General features: G+C 42.0%; 1 protein-coding gene across 4 annotated transcripts; it reads right to left on the reverse strand.

Annotated features, from left to right (window-relative positions):
- Positions 1 to 401: 401 nt before the first annotated feature.
- LOC103277996 (zinc finger protein 883) lies at positions 402 to 16,712 on the reverse strand. Of its 4 annotated transcripts, none has more exons than XM_062973710.1 (8): positions 16,667 to 16,712; positions 11,513 to 11,570; positions 10,428 to 10,554; positions 9,171 to 9,259; positions 8,510 to 8,630; positions 6,543 to 6,656; positions 5,482 to 6,114; positions 402 to 4,115 (listed from the first exon to the last, which is right to left on the reverse strand). In XM_062973710.1, the coding sequence occupies exons 3-8, from the start codon at positions 10,552 to 10,554 to the stop codon at positions 3,187 to 3,189; spliced, it is 2,013 nt and encodes a 670-aa protein (XP_062829780.1). In that variant the 5' UTR covers positions 11,513 to 11,570; positions 16,667 to 16,712; the 3' UTR covers positions 402 to 3,186. The 4 variants fall into 4 exon arrangements, with proteins under 4 accessions (XP_062829780.1, XP_062829781.1, XP_008103707.2 ...); XM_062973711.1 differs by lacking the exon at positions 16,667 to 16,712 and adding an exon at positions 14,031 to 14,232; XM_008105500.3 differs by lacking the exon at positions 16,667 to 16,712 and adding an exon at positions 14,027 to 14,232.
- Positions 16,713 to 16,878: the final 166 nt, after the last annotated feature.

Below are 16,878 nucleotides of genomic sequence, written 5' to 3' on the forward strand. Positions count from 1 at the left end.
TTGATTTCCCCTCCCCGCAAAGACTTGTATTTCTCTGCTGTTATTTTGTTGACTTTGTGGATGCATAACACATTGACAGAGAGGACTGACTAATATGTATGAATAATGTTTTTTTTCTTTCCCTTGTACTTCTGAATAAAAATCAACAATAATAATGAAAATCTTCCAGGTTAGGTTGTATGCATCCAACACTGTTGTTAATATTTTGAAATAGGTGCAGAAGAATGGGATTTTAGTGAATCTTTTTATAATGTCAAGTATTAAAGAAAAGTATCTTGGGAGGAAGGTGGGATATAAATTCAATGAATTAATGAAAATAGTTGGGCGCTCGTTCCCAGAAAGGGGAAGGATTCAGTACATGTACCAAATATAGAACTTTAAATACTTTTCAAGTAATTAAATAATGTTAAATATAAATTTTATTTCAAGATAAAATATATGAACCACTCTTCCACTCCCGTGGAGACACTCAAAGCAATTTCGACAAGACAAGAAATAATCAAACAGATAAATACATGAACAGCAAATTATCACTGAAGAGAGTAAATAAAGGAATGATGTGGTCACTAAAAGTCAACATGGGTTTCTCAAAAACAAGTCGTGCTAAACTAATCTTACCTCTTTGGAAGACCGAAAACAATGCTTGATTTCAGTAAGGCCTTTGACAGGCTCACCCATAATATTCGCAGAAACAAGATACAAAATGCAGGCTAAATACTACAGTTAGATGAATTTGTAAGTGGTTAACCACTGGCTCCTCCTTTTTCATCTTGGAGAGAATTGACCAGTGGAGTGCTGCAGGTGTCTGTCCTGGGCCAAGGGCTATTCAACATATTGGACGATGGAATAGATGATATAAATATAACATTTGCAGACAACACCAATGAGAGGGATAGCTAATACCTCCCCCCGCCCCTCGAGGACAGGATCGTAATCCAGGATTGGAGACCTGGGGCAAAAGTAACAGAATGAATGGGTTGCTGTGAGTTTTCCAGCTGTATGGCCATGTTCCAGAAGCATTTTCTCCTGATGTTTCACCCACATCTATGGCAGGCATCCTCAGAGGTTGTGAAGTCTGTTGGAAACTAGGCAAGTGGGGTTTATATATCTGTGGAATGTCCCAGGTGGGAGAAAGAACTCTTGTCTGTTAGATGCAAGTGTGACTGTTGCAAATAGCAAATCAAAGACTGGCTTTTTTCTAACTGATAGTGTTACTAATTAACTAAATGATATTATCTAACACCCCAAAACAAATAATGCTTTTTTCAGATAACTTGGGCACCACCGGGTACCCAAGCTGGTATTAAAATTAAAGACTTTGAGCCCAAGAATACCACAGATACAAGCTGGAAGACCTAGAAAATGCCAGAGGACTTACTTTGTCAAGATGTGGATATATAAAATCCTAGATACTAATCCCACAGATACAGCAGTCAAATCGTACTGCACTAAGTTCACGTCCTTCTTCAATCTGATATTAAAGCCGATAGACAAAGGGCCATTTAACATATGCTTATCAGCACTACTACCAGCTGATGCCAACATCCTGAAAAAGTTTTATTTTCAAGGCAAAAAGCTCTTGATGATACTCACTGAACAGAGATGCTACACCAGATGACCTGAGCCAATGCTGTACTTGTGGAACTGCATAGCATTGTATTGATTGCACCGATGTTTTATCCTTTAGACCTCGAAACTAAGGTCAATATGTACAAATTGCTTTCCTCCATGTTGACCGCAACCCAGTGAGGTAGGTTTGGCTGACATCACAGTGGACCCAAGGCCAAGACTGAGCAGAGAACATGACTCTGGTCAAGATAAAACTATATTTGGCGCTCAATTGTAACATAAGACAGAAGGGGGAAGGGTGTGAACCCCAAGGTTGTTTTAAGGCCCTCCAAGGACCCTCTAGCATTCTTTTAACTGAAAAAGCCCTTCAACAAATATCATGGGGCATAGGGTTAATTTCTGTGTTCTTGTTACCATGCCTAGAAGGGTCCTGCCCTATACACTTATGTAAGTCTAGAAATTTTAATTAAAAAACCAAAAAGACTCAGATTGACTTATCCAGGGATAAATGTGAGCATTGTGCCTTAACTCTTATAAAAAAGGAATAATTCTATTTTATGACAAGAATGACGAAAGGTAAGAATTTAGTCCATCTCAGGAGAACCTAGAAGAAACACCAATCTCCACTCCTCTTTCTGCTGATATTTCTGGCTTTTTTGAATGCTTTGGTTAAAAAATGGCACTGATGCTTTCCCCTCTCTGTAGAGCCGTGGTTCCCAACCTGTGGTCCGTGGACCACCAGTGGTCCCCAAGAACTAAAATATGATCTGCAGCCTCACCATTACTACACTGTTGCAACGAGTGACTGGTCTTGCGAAACCCACTTATAGTCCCGAGGCAATGAGGATGTCAGAAGGGAGAGGCTGATTACCCATGAAAGGTGCGACAACAAGCCTCCTGACTGCTGCTTCTCCTCCTCCTCCCACTCCGAGTGGAGCCGTTCCATGTGGCGCCTTGGTGTCTTTGTTTTTAGGCCTGTTCCTGGTGTTATTTGGGGTGCTGATTCAGAAAATTACATTGGATAGACCACATCAGCTCTAGATTATTAAATATGGTTTTCTGTGGGCGAGCAGATGGTGACTACTGGATGGCATATGTTCTGTAACAGAAACTAGGGCTGATGTGGTCCATCCCATGCAATTTTTTGAATCAGCACCCCAAATAACCAAACCAAATCTAAAGTTGAGCAAAAACTGATTTGTAACCCTTTTGGTACTAATGTTGAAGAGTGGTCCCTCGTCAAAGTGGTCCCTGGTCAAAAAAAGGTTGGGAACCACTGCTGTAGAATATGATTCTTTACTTATCCATGGGTTGTTTCAAAATACATAGTTTTGACCTCAAAACTTACCTCCGACTTACATGTGAGGTTGACTTATGCACGAGTATATAGGATATTTAAAAACAGAAATTGATCCGGAATGGTGTGGCCCTTTGAGGTGCCAGAGGGATCTAGTGTGGCCCCTGGCAATTGCCCATTCTAGATATATGATTTACAATTTGATTGACAGTTTCCCCTTCTAAAGCACATAAAGGATTTCACCATTTGCAATCCTAAGAGGGAGCCTGTAACGCCTTCCCATTCTTTGCCCAACCTAGCCAGTCATTTGCCAATCTATTTCAAGACCAATAGCTACGGCCTGGTGTACCAGGAGACTCAGGATCACAGAATTCAGTTTTAATGCTGACCCCCAGATTGGACACTTTATGGCTTCCTCCATGGATGTGGAGCATCTTGTGTTGAATAAACTCTTTACTACCATTACAGCTTTTCCCACATTCGGGACATATGAAGGACGTCTTCCCCATGTGGACCTTCTGGTGTGTAACAAGGTGGGAGCTCACCCGAAAGCTCCTCCCGCAGTCAGGGCATGAATAAGGTTTCTCACCGGTGTGGATCCTCCGATGGATGATGAAATGGGGCCGCTGGCTGAAACTCTTTCCACACTCTGGGCATGTATAAGGTTTCTCCCCAGTATGGATTCGCCGGTGAATTGCCAGGTTCATTTTAACACTGAATTTCTTCCCACAGTCGAGACACTCAAATGGTTTCTCTCCAGTGTGAATCCCTCGGTGCTTCGCCAGGTGCGAGTTCCGGCTGAAGCTCTTCCCGCAGTCGGCACACTGGTAAGGACGGTCGCCTCGGTGGCTCCTCTGGTGCCTCTTGAGGGCCGAGCTCTGGATGAAGTTCTTCCCACAATCTGTGCAGTTGTAAGGCTTCTCTCCCGTGTGGATCCTCTCGTGGTTAACCAGATGGGAGCTGTACTTGAAGCTCTTTCCGCACTCCAGGCACACAAGGGCTCTCTTAACCCGAGGGGTTTTTATTCTGATTTTCTGAGGGATGAAACCCTCTGGAACCCCATTCTGAGCTGGAAGAATTGAGGAATTGTTCTCCATAGATTTCTGGTGGAGAAGATCTTTCTCCAGTTGAGGAGTCTGAGGAGAAGAAACTGGCTTTGATGGCTTATGGACTGCTGTGTGGGCTTCTAATTGTGTGCGACTTTCTGACCGAGGATTCTTCTTCTCATTCCTACATACTGTCCCATTTCCTGCAAAATAAAGAGAAAAGGGAAGGGAAAGAATGTATCATGTAACCAAAAATGGCAGATCCTCTCAGATTCGGAGCCAAATGAAGGCCACAACCCTGCCATCAACTTTGCTGAACTGGCCAAGTTGTCCGATTGTATGATCACTGTCTCCTACAGCAGTTACTTTTTTTCAACTTAAGAATGGAAAGCAGAATGTTAATGGACAATGAAAGAGATTTGAAGATGAGCTTAAAGCTAATCTGAAAAAATATGGCATAAACACTGGTCCTTGAACTTTCTGACTGGAGGTACTATGGATTTTGAAGAGGCACAAATACAGGGCAAAAGGGAGAAATGTGCCAAGAGGAAGGAAGGAATATCAAGCAAACCCCTGTCATGACCACCTTCCATCTGGAAATGCATGTCTTTAACATGAAAGACCATGAAAAGTTATTCACCATCATTTATGACTCTAGCACCAAGACTTTACCTCTGGAAGACAATCATACTTGGCCATGAGTGACTGTACATGATGACAAACAACCACGACTTGACCCACAGTGATCTGTGCAGGAAAAGTGCTCTGAGTATCTTCGGTGATCGGTGAAATGTTCAGCATTCAGTTTTATTCATTACAGGTTGAGTATCCCTTATACATAATGCTTGGGAGCAGAACTGTTTTGGATTTTGGAACACCTCTATTTGCACATATATACATAGTGAGATATTTTGGGGAAGGGACCCAAGACTAAATATGAAATTAATTTATGCTTACACAGCCTTTATACACAACATTTTAAATATTTTTGTACATGAAACAAAGTTTGTGTCCACTGAACAATCAGAAAACAAAGACGTCATTATCTCAACCACCCAAGTGGACAATTTTGGATTTTTGGAGTATTTTGGAATTCTGACTAAGGGATGCTCAAGCTTTATAACTAAAGGTCAAAGCAGGATTATTATTAGACTAGTTAGGGAGATCAGTCCTGAACAGGACAATTACCCTATATAGTCATGTATAGGTAAAAAAAAGTAATTTAATCAACCTCCAAAAGACTGGGTCAACTTATCTACAGGTTAATGTGAGTACTGTACCTTCGCTCTTATCAAAAAAGGAACCAGCCCATTCTCTGTGTAGAGTGGCAAATGCAAGAGTTTAGTTCATTTGGCTAAAAGAAACACTGACCTCTTCTATTGTCTCTCTCATGACGCTACTTCTGATCTTTCTATGGAAACAGCAGAAATGGTCAGGGGAACCAGACTTCTTTAGGCAGCATTGGTGTTTTCTCAACTTATCCACAGGTCATAGCAAAATTCTTGTACCTTCAACTTATACACAAGGTGTACTTATACGTGGGTATATATAATAACCGCTCCTCCTTACCATTATGAATTTTCCGGTGCGTAATAAGATTGGAGCTTTGGTTGAAGCCTTTCCCACATTCAGGGCACTTGTAGCACTTTTCCCCCGTGTGGATCCTCCGATGCCGAATCAGAGCTGACTGGTAAACAAAGGTTTTTGAGCAGTCGAGGCAAGCATAAAACCTCTCTCCAGTATGGATCCTCTGATGCTGAGTCAGGGCGGAGCTTTGGCTGAACCTTTTGTCACAACTGGGACAAATGTAGGGTTTTTCGCCAGTGTGGATTCTCTGGTGTTGGGTGAGGGCTGAGCTCTGGTTGAAGCTTTTCCCACATTCCAGGCACTGATACGGCTTCTCTCCTGTGTGGATTCTCAGGTGCGCAGTGAGTGCAGATTTGTGACAGAAGGTTTTCCCACATTTCGGACAAGAATCCTTCCTTTCTCCCACACCGGTGGGAGGACACTTTGCAGCCTTGATGCCTCCATTCAAATGAGCTGTTTCTCCAGGTCTCTCCAGTATCTGATTCTCCTGACAATTTTCTAGCTTTTGCCCATTATTATTGGCCTCATGTTTAGGAGAGTTCGTCTCTTGGGAACGACTCAACAACCTTCTACATAGTTCCATGGTTTCCAGACTCCTTTGTTGACAACCATTCCCTACAAAGAAAAAAATGACAGACTTTCAATAAAAACTGGAGGGGGGGGGATGAAAAAGTAGAAGAGCAAGAATGGGACTGTATCTACACTGTAAAAGTAATGCAGTTTGATACCACTTTAGCTGCCATGGCTCAATGCTACGGAGTCCTGGGAGTTGTAGTTTTACAGGTCTTTTAGCCTTCTCTGCCAAAGGGTGGTTTGCACTAAAAGCTTTTGCTCTAAACTGGCTACTTTCAAAGAAAGGGTAGAGAAACTACTATTAAAAAGATACCTGACTTCATCATTACATATTCCTTCAGCCCAGGGGTTCTCAACCTGTGTTTTGGCCTACAACTTCCAGAAATCCCAGCCAATTTATCAGCTGTTAGGATTTCTGAGAGTTGAAGGCCAAAACATCTGGGGACCCACAGGTTGAGCCTCTATCTCACCTTGAATAAATTTTGTCAAGGGCAGTTTTCCCTGATGCCCCTGGAAACGCCATCTCCACAGTTCTTTCGCTTGTTTGAGATGAGCAGGGATGCTGGACTGCACCATTGGAAGTCCTGTTCAGAATGAGGAAGAAAGCCAGTTTATTACTGCAATACACCTACAATGAAATTTATTTATCAAATGGCTGGTGTAAGTTGACAGCATTTCTTTTCCTATACTGTCCGTACAACACTGCCATAGTTATATTTAGATTATGATGGTTGCTTTTGTAGGCAATACAGTGCACATATGTTGTTGAACTAAGCACAATCCAACCTTGATCTTTTTCAACTTTCTTACTTTTAATGGTATAGGTTAGACTGGGCCGGTTGTTGCTGGGAGGCCAAAATCCCTTGCTAAGTACAGCCTACCACCCAGAGATCTACCAGAAAATCCCCATCTATTTCCTGCCTCACCCCATTACACTGGCCAACCCACATGTTGGTGCCACAAATGTTAGTCCTGTTTCTAAGGATAGTAAACCTGCTGGTTTCAAAAATAACACCAGTTCCTCTCTATCTGCGATAGAGAATATGTTATATACTAGTCTTCATTTGCTCGCCCTCAGAAAATCATGGTAACCATATCTAAGAAACTAGAGTTATGCAGTCTATCTAATGCAGTCTTCTGAATCAATGCTCCAAGCAACCCAAGGAACAGGCCCAAAAACCAAGACAATAAATTTGTCATTGTGCTATGATATATACCTGTTTTAAACTGACATGAACAAGAAGGTCACACTGCATTTATATATCAGAATCTGAGTTGCTTAAAATGCATAATATTGATTTACTCATGCTCATTGTTTCTCTCTCTCCTAAGTCATATGATGGGAATGAAGCAGAGTACATAGCAGAACGAATGCATGGCTCTTCTTGTTGTGAAACATTCAAAGCAAGGAGGAATCCTTGCTTCTTTTGAAGCAAGACCTAGACTGGTTCACCTGATTCTTTTAAAAATAGAAATGAGGACCATTTGCCCTCCAGATGTTGTTAGACTGTTACTCCCAACAGCATTAGCAGCAAAGCCAGCAATGAGGCCTGCTGTGAGTTGCAGTCCAACAACATCTGGAGGGCTGCGTGATTTCCACCCCTCTTTTTCTTTGAATATTTTTATTTTAAGGGGGAAACCCAAAATAAAACATGTACGTGATTTTTTTAAAAGATAAATAAAACTGGAAACTACATACTATCTACTACTGCAATATTGCAACTAGGCAACTATTAAAACAATGGAAACACAAATAAACAAACAAAAGATCTGCAAACTTTCCACTCTGTATCTGATGGTTATCACCCTTTGTTATTCTACTCCTGTTAAATGATCATTATATAGTCACATCTACTTTTGGAAGCACTCTACAAATTCAATTCAGTTCACAAATACCCCCACCATTGTTAGGAAAACTAAATGGACAAGTCCCGATCTTTTTAAAAGATTTCCCCTTACTCAGTATGCCCAATTTGCCCATCCTGGTTAATTCATAGAGCTTCATCAGCCATTCTTCTTGTGTTAGGACAACTGATTCTTTCCATCTCTGAGCATAAACAATTCTTGTGGCAGTTATAATATATTATAGCATTCTCCCAAATGTTCTTTCTAGAACAGGCATGGGTAAACTTTGGCCCTCCAAGTGTTTTGGACTTCAACTCCCAGAAATCCCTAACAGCTTACCGACTGTTAGAAATGGGAGTTGAAGCCCAAAACACCTGGAGTTTGCCCATGCCTGTTCTAGATGGCCATTCCACATCCCCAAGAAATAAAACTCTAGTCTCATACAGAATTTAACCTTATCAAAGTCCAGTCTTTCTGGGCTTTCCGCAAATCACCACACTGATTTCCACCCCTGTTTTTAAAGGAGCCCAACTGCATCTGAGCAGCCCAAACTTTGAGTCCTATTGGGGAAAAATATGAGCAGAAAGCTTACCCAATGAAGTCACATGCTGGTAGTTCTCTTGCATGACATCCCAGTACAGGGCTCTTCCATTCGCATCCATCAAAGCCCATTCTTGCCGTGTGAAATGCAGAGCCACCTCCTCAAATGCTACCTGCATGTTAGGGAAAAAAACAGCTCTTAAAATGTGCCAAACCGCAATCTACGCCACAATACCAACCATAATCCTTTCACTAGCAAGCCTTCTGGCTTTCTTCACTATTCAGTTCCATCTCTGAGATTTATCATATTATAAAAAATGCAGAAGTCATAGAAGTTACTGTTGCCAATGAAAAATGCCAGAATTTCTCAAGGAAGACTTACAAGCTTAAAAAAAAATCATAAACGTATGAGACAGTGTGGTGAAATGGTCTGAATTTTGGACTTTGGAGACCAGAGTTCAAATCTCTGTTCATCTATAGAAACCCACTTGGTGACCTTGGGCCAGTCTCAGCCTCAAAGGAAGGCAAAGGCAAACTCCTGCTACAGAAAACCTGGCAAGAAAACCCAGTAATAGGCTCACTTTAGGGTTGCCATAAGATTGTTCCCAAAATTGGGTAGAAAAGATATAATGGAAACTCTCATTTTCTTTCTTTTCTTTTGTTCCTTGTCTTTCCTTAGAATACCATACACCCCCAAAAAACATAATGCCTACCTGGGGAAACTCTATGCTGTTAGAAAAACAGGACATCATCAATGGAAGCTGGGATGAACTGTCGTCATCTGTCAAACTAAGCAGGATTCCTGAAAATTACAGAAGAGGCATTAGTCATGTGATAATGTGACATTCCATAGTCTTTCTTCTTCGAAAAACATGCAACACAACCTCAACTTCTATTTTAGTACATTGCTTTCAACTATTTGGCTCATATGTTGGAGGAAACTTCTACAATCCCAGGATAATACTAATATCCCAACTGAAAACAGATAGTTGATACAATAGTGCAGATAATAGCCATGGGCCCGGATACCGTTTCATCTGTTTATTTCGTGTTTTCATACCGATCCGTCCATTCAGATGTCACAGAACAGTACAACCTCCTCCGGAATGGAAACAACAGCGAAACAAAAAAGAGAGAAATGGTAGTCGTTTCTTCGGATGATTTTCACCATGTTGGCTGTAGTCCCTGCCACCCAGGGCCTACAGCTAAACACTGGGCCTGCTCGGATGGAGGCCCTAGCTGGTAGGACCTACAGAAGAGCACTGGGCCTGCTCGAATATAAAGCCTGGCTGGCAGGACCTACAGCTGGGCACCAAGCACTCGACTCTCGTAAGGCCCGGCTGGCAGGGCGTACAACCAAGCACCAAGCACCCTACAGCCAAGGGCTCGACGCTCGTAGGCCTGGCTAGCGGGGCCTAGCAGGACCTACAGGCCCTGGCACTTTGCCGGCCAAGGTTAAAAAATCTTCAGTTTTTCGGACCTTGGGCAGAAAAGCTCATTTGTATAGGCACCCATTTTAGGAAGCGGCGGACAGAAACGGGCTGTATGAATGGGATAAACAGAAACAGATAGTGATTCCACACAAATGCACGAGACTAGTAGATACAATAGTTAGCCACAGTTTATATTTTAGGATCCTGTTAAATCCAAGTGTGACTAAGACCGAGAAAAACAGAATGGGTTACATACAGGTAACAAAACAGGTTTCATTTTTGAAAATTGTCACTGCCAAATTTGCCCCTGTTCCAGTGGGATGTTTGGATGCCACCATGTGTGATGTATCTGTGTGATACATCAGGATGGCTGCAAATAGGAAAACTGGAACAGCGATAGCAAAATCTCTCCCCTCTCCCTCCACCAAAAACCTTTGAGTCACATTGCCTTTTTAAAGAGAGTCCTAGTGCCTTTGGGAAGATCAAGTTTTGTGTCTCTCTAAGAAAAAACTCCAAGAAAGAAGGAAGGATGCTCACCCAATGAAATCACATGCCGGTAATTCTCCTGCATGACATCCCAGTAGAGCGCTCTTTTGTTCGCATCCAGCAAGGCCCATTCCTGCTCAGTGAAAGGCAGAGCCACCTCATCAAAGGCCACCTGCATCTTTAAGAAAGAGACAACACCTTTCATTCTTAAAGCACACTCAAACCGCAATCCCAGAAGAGCTGAGAAAGTCACTAGCACATGCTTACTCGGTGTTTCCAGGATTTAAGCAAAAGGTGAATGAAGAATTAGGCCTCCTGCTAAGGAAAGGTTGAAAATGCCTTCCACATGTGTCCAACTCCAATCAGCCCCATTTAGAACAGAAAAAGGGAAGTTGATTTTGTCATTGTTGCTGTGTGCTTTCAAGTCATCTCTGACATGTCACTTTTGAGGTGAACGTATTACAAACCTGGCAGGATTTATTCAGAATGGGTTTACCCTTTGCTGTACTGAAAGAGTGTGATTTGCTCATGGCCACCCAATGGATTTCCATGGCCAAGCAGGGACTTGAACTCTGATCTCCCAGAATCCTGGGGTATATCTACTATGCTGTGGAATTAATGCAATTTGATCCCACTTTAACTGACATGACTCAGACCCCTTCTACACTGCCATACAAAATCCAGATTATCTGTTTTGAACTGGATTATATGACAGTGTAGACATATAATCCAGTGCAAGCAGAGAAAGTGGCAGTGTAGAGGGAGTCACAGACACAAACATAAATTGTAATAACAAAATCTAAAGGGATACAACGTATCTCATGAAAACTTTTCATTTATATATTTTAAAAATACAGTATGTCATTTGTAAGATACTAACATACTTTTGCAAGATTTCTGTATTTTCTTGTTGCATTCACTCAATGAAGCCGACACACTAATGTGTTGCAACACACATTTTGGAAAGCTCTGTTCTAGGTGGGCCACCAAATAGCCTTTTTCAGTAGATCTGAAACTGAATTAACTTGTTAGTGTAGATCTAGCTGTAGATAATCTTTCCACTGTCAGGTTTTTGGGGTTCACTGACCTACAAAGATATAAAATAACAGAACTGCATTACACAGAAAACTGCCTACCTTGGTGCCAGTGAAGCCCAAGATGAAATTTTGCTATCTATCAGGATGAAGAGGACTCCTGGAGAATACAAAGAAACATCTATATTAAAGACCACAACAGCACCCAGCCCATCTTATTGGGATTTGAAAGTGAAGCAGGGTCAGATCAGGTTAACACTTGCATGGAAGACCACCAGGGAACATCAGGAATTTTTTTTATGGGACTTGGAAATACTCCTGCCTAATTTTTTGAAGAATTACTACCAGAATTGACAATATTGGGCTATGTAGACCAATGACTCTACTCCTGGTATAAGCGATATCCCTATGTTGCAACAACAACAACAACAACAATAACAATAATAAATAATAATAACAACGCTGTCTGGATTAAGACATCTCCCTATGTTGCTGCTATTATTACTGTTATTGTTGTTGTTGTTGTTGTTATTATTATTATTAATATTTATTAATAATAAAACTTTATTTATACCCCGCCACCATCTCCCCAACGGGGACTCGGGGCGGCTTACATGGGGCCATGCCCAGAACAGTACAATATAGCAAAATATAAAACAACATATCACAATACAATTAAACAATACAATAAATAATCATATACACTGCAACACAATATATATATATATATATATATATATATATATATATAACAGGGCGGGCCGCATGAGACACTTAATTAAAACTTGGGGTTATTATTATTATTATTTACACTGTCTGGATTAAAATTTGGCAACCCACTACTTTGCTTTTAGAAAATTTAGTAGTGCCTTGTCTCATATCAAAAGTGGGAGGAAATGTTTAACAACTAAACACCACCACCCCAAATAGGCAAACTAGGAAAGAATTTGCTTAGACAATCATAGAATAATAAGAGTTGGAAGAGTCTACATGGGCATTAAGTCCAACCCACGCCATACAGGAAAAGAACAATCAAAACACTCCTGACAGATGGCCACCCAGCCTCCGAAGGAGAAATGCCATTTCCCAGTGCTCTATTACACACAAGTATGACTTAAGTTGCATCAACACTGTAGCATTGATGCAGTTTGACACCACTTTAACTACCACAGTTCAATGCTTTGGGATCATGGGAGCCTTAGTTTCATAAGGCCTTCAGCCCTGCCAAAGAGTGCTGGCGCTTCATCAAAGTACAACTCTCAGGATCCCAAAGCATTGAGCCATGGCAGTTAAAGTGGTGTCAAACTGCATTCATTCTAACTCTCTACTTGCATGAAATGGAGCAGGTGATGCAGTAGGAGAATTGCAACACAAAATAGGGGAAGATAATTATGTACAGCAGCGCCTGGCTGCTCTAAATGGATTCAAGTCTGCTGTGACAAATGAACTATATCTGAGAATATTAAAAGAATTTTCAGAAGTAATCTCAGAATCACTGGCAATTGTCGTTGCGAATTCTGGGAGCAGAAATAGTCTCAGCAGATTGAAAACTCAGAAGGGGAAGAGGATCCAAACAATTGCCGCCTAGTCATTCCTGACATCAATACCAGGAAAGATTCTGGAGCAGATCATTAACCAGTCTGTGAGCACTTAGACAGGAATGCCGCGAGCACTTAAGAGTCAACATGAGTTCCTTAAAAACAAGTCATGCCAGACTAATCTTATCTCTCTTTTTGATAAGAGTTAAAAGCTTGGTAGATGAAAGGAATGCCATGGATGTAGCATATCTTGATTTCAGTAAGGCCTTCAACAAGGTCCCCGTGATATCTGTGCAAACAAGCTAATAAAATGAGGACTGGGTAAGGCTGTTGTTAGGCAGATTGGGAACTGTGTTGTCAAAGGTTTTCATGGCAGAAATCACTGCGTAGCTGTGAGTTTTCTGGGCTGTATGGCCATGTTCCAGAAGTATGCTTGCCCATATCTATGGCAGGCATCCTCAGATGTTGTGAGGTCTGTTGGAAACTAAGCAAGTGGGGTTTATATATCTGTGGAATAATAAGTAAAAAGGTTTCCCCTGATGTTAAGTCAAGTCATGTCTGACTCTGGGGGTTGGTGTTCATCTCCATTTCTAAGCCGAAGAACCGGCGTTGTCCATAGACACCTCCAAGGTCATGTGGCTGGCATGACTGCATGGAGCGCCATTACCTTCCTGCCGGACCGGTACCTATTGATCTACTCACATTGGCACGTTTTCGAACTGCTAGGTTGGCAGGAGCTGGAGCTAACTATACAGCAATAAAATAAAATAAAATAAAAATACTGCACACACCTAGTTGAAGTCTCCCAAGGTGATTTTGATGTATTGGCAGAGGCCCCATTTACACTGCTGTATAAAATAATCCAGATTCTCCACTTTGAACTAGATTATATGACAGTGTGGACTCATATAATCCAGTTCAAAGATGATAACCTGGATTATTTGATTCGATAATCTGGATTATGTGTCCGTGTAAATCCAACCTGCGGTAACGCGGTGTCAAAGTGCATTAATTGTGCAGTGAAGATGCACCTCTCAGCTCCCATCCAAACCGAGAGAGTCCTTCCCTCCCTCCTTACCTACTTCTCTGTGTTTTCCTTCTTCCTTTTCCCCTTGCAGCCACCGGATCTCCCTCTCCTTTGAACATCAAGGAGAGCTGGCACTAAGATGGAGCTGCTTGCTCCTCTTGCACAATGACTGGATCTCCTCGAAGGAGCATGCAGGCAGGCAAGGTAGCCAGCTCCTGCTCTGGGCCAACTCCGCCTCCGAATGCAGAGGCGCAGGCGCAGAGGGCGCCGCCTGCCCCGCAATGCTGCCGAACAGCGGCCCCTGCCGGCCGGACGCCGCACTGCGCCTTCATGCTCTGCTATATACACCAGAGCTAGCCAAACCTTTCCTTTTAAAGAGACACGCATCATTTCAAGACACAGCCATTCAGTTTTATCCACAAACCGGTGGATAAACCCAGGCATGGGCAAAGTTCAGCCCTCCGGGTGTTTTGGACGTCACCTCCCACAATTCCAAACATGGGGAAAGTGTATTAAACTGCAAAATTTTTGTTTTTGCAAAACAGCCTTCAGCAGATTTTGCTCTAGTTTTTCAAGGAATATCTCATAGAGTCTCAATCAATGCAACATAGTTTGTGGCAGCCACAAAAACGACATTTTAGAGTATAACAACTACAGTAGAGTCTCACTTATCCAACATAAACAGGCCGGCAGAACGTTGGATAAGCGAATATGTTGGATAATAAGGAGGGATTAAGGAAAAGCCTATTAAACATCAAATTATCGACTGTTATGAATTGTGGGAGTTGAACTCCAAAACATCTGGAGGGCCCAAGTTTGCCCATGCCTAGTGTAGACTCATGTCCCAGTTTCTCTCTTCTCTTCCCATTTGCCTCCTTTATTTTCAAGTAATAGAGCCTTTTACAATGTTTATGTACCATATACAGTAGAGTCTCACTTATCCAACATAAACGGGCCGGCAGGACGTTGGATAAGCGAATATGTTGGATAATAAGGAGGGATCAAGGAAAAGTCTATTAAACATCAAATTAGGTTATGATTTTACAAATTAAGGACCAAAACATCATGTTATATAACAAATTTGACTGAAAAAGTAGTTCACTACATAGTAATGCTATGTAGTAATTACTGTATTTACGAATTTAGCACCAAAATATCATGATATATTGAAAACATTGACTACAAAAATGTGTTGGATAATCCAGAACGTTGGATAAGCGAGTGTTGGATAAGTGAGACTCTACTGTATGATAATATGGCTGGGCACCCCACTGGTTAATTATTTCTAGAATGAAGTCAAACCAATGGTGAGCGCCCTTTGGGTTTGGCTGTTCTACTGGTTACATAGTCTAGCTCACATTTTACTAGCTTTTTGCAAAAATATAGTGGGGGACCTTGTCAAAGTCCTTACTGAAGTCAAGATATGCTACAATCACAGCATCCCTTTCATCTACCAGGCTTGTAACTCTATCAAGAAAAGAGATAAAGTTAGTCTGGCATGACTTGTTTTTGATAAACCCATGTTGACTTTTAGTGATCATGGCATTCCTTTCTAAGTGTTTACAGATTGTCTTTGCTCTTAAAATCTTTCCTAGTCAGGATGACTAAGTAATAATTGTTAGGGGTCCTCTCCCACCCCGCTTTTTGAAGATGGGGATTTTGTCCAGTCTGCTGGAACTTCTCTTGTTCTCCAGGAATTCTCAAAGATTGTTGCCATTGGTTCTGAAATTACTTCTGCCAGTTCTTTTAATACGCTTGGATGTAATTCATCTGGACCTGGAGATTTGAATCGGTTTAGACTAGCTAGATATTCCTCTTTACCTATTACATGCTGCATTTCCCCTGCTGCATTATGTGCTCTTTTCCCTCTCCAGGCTGATAAAGTGTTGAGTAATTTCTGCCTTTTTCTCTTCCCTATGTTAGCCTTTAGCCATCAATGCTTCCATTGATAGTGAGAACGTTCAAAATATTGATAGAATGAACATAAAAATGTATAAAATGTACTTAAAATATGCAGCTATAGGTCAGGGCGGGGGCCTCCAGTGGCGAAGTGTGTTAAAGCGCTGAGCTGCTGAACTTGTGGACCAAAAGGCCACAGGTTCGAATCCGGGGAGCAGAATGAGCGCCCGCTGTTTGCTCCAGCTCCTGCCAACCTAGCAGTTCGAAAATATGCCAATGTGAGTAGATCAATAGGTACCGCTCCGGCGGGAAGGTAACAGTGCTCCATGCAGTCATGCCAGCCACATGACCTTGGAGGTGTCTACGGACAACACTGGCTATTCGGCTTAGAAATTGAGATGAGCACCAACCCTCAGAGTCAGAAATGACTGGACTTAACGTCTGGGGAAACCTTTACCTATCTTATAGGTCAGGGCCTGCCAAAAACAGTACATGTGAAAAAGATACAGGCAAATTCAGTTTTACAGTGACTAACTCAATAGAACTGGAGGCTGCATCTACATTGTAGAATTAATACACTTTGCCACCACTTTTAATTGCCATGGGCTCAATGCTGTGGGGTTGTGATTTTATGTAGTTTTTAGTCTTTTCTGTCAAAGAGGGCTGGACACATCATGAGAAGACAGGAAAGCTTAGAGAAGAGAATGATGCTGGGGAAAATGTAAGAAAAAGGAAGAGGGGCCGACCAAGAGCAAAATGGATGGACGGTATCTTTGAAGGAACTGGCTTGACCTTGAAGGAGCTGGGGGTGGCGACGGCCGACAGGAAGCTCTGGCGTGGTCCATGGGGTCACGAAGAGTCGGAAGCGACTGAACGAATAAATAACATACAGACAACAGCAGCGCATGCGCAACTGAGCTGCACAAGGGTGCCTTCTCTTCTTGGCCACCAGGGGCTCTGAGTTTCCTCCTGAGGCGGAAGTGGCCCCTTCCTATTTCTTCCTC

This window comes from Anolis carolinensis, chromosome 2, assembly GCF_035594765.1.
Source record: "Anolis carolinensis isolate JA03-04 chromosome 2, rAnoCar3.1.pri, whole genome shotgun sequence".
NCBI lineage: Eukaryota > Metazoa > Chordata > Lepidosauria > Squamata > Dactyloidae > Anolis > Anolis carolinensis.

Coding starts and splice junctions, on each gene's coding strand:
- LOC103277996 (XM_062973710.1), bottom strand. CDS start 10,554: ATGCAGGTGGCCTTTGATGAGGTGGCTCTGCCTTTCACTGAGCAGGAA. Junction 9,260..10,427: donor CCGGCATGTGATTTCATTGG/GTGAGCATCCTT, acceptor TGTAATTTTCAG/GAATCCTGCTTAGTTTGACA. Junction 8,631..9,170: donor ACAGCATAGAGTTTCCCCAG/GTAGGCATTATG, acceptor CCTAACATGCAG/GTAGCATTTGAGGAGGTGGC.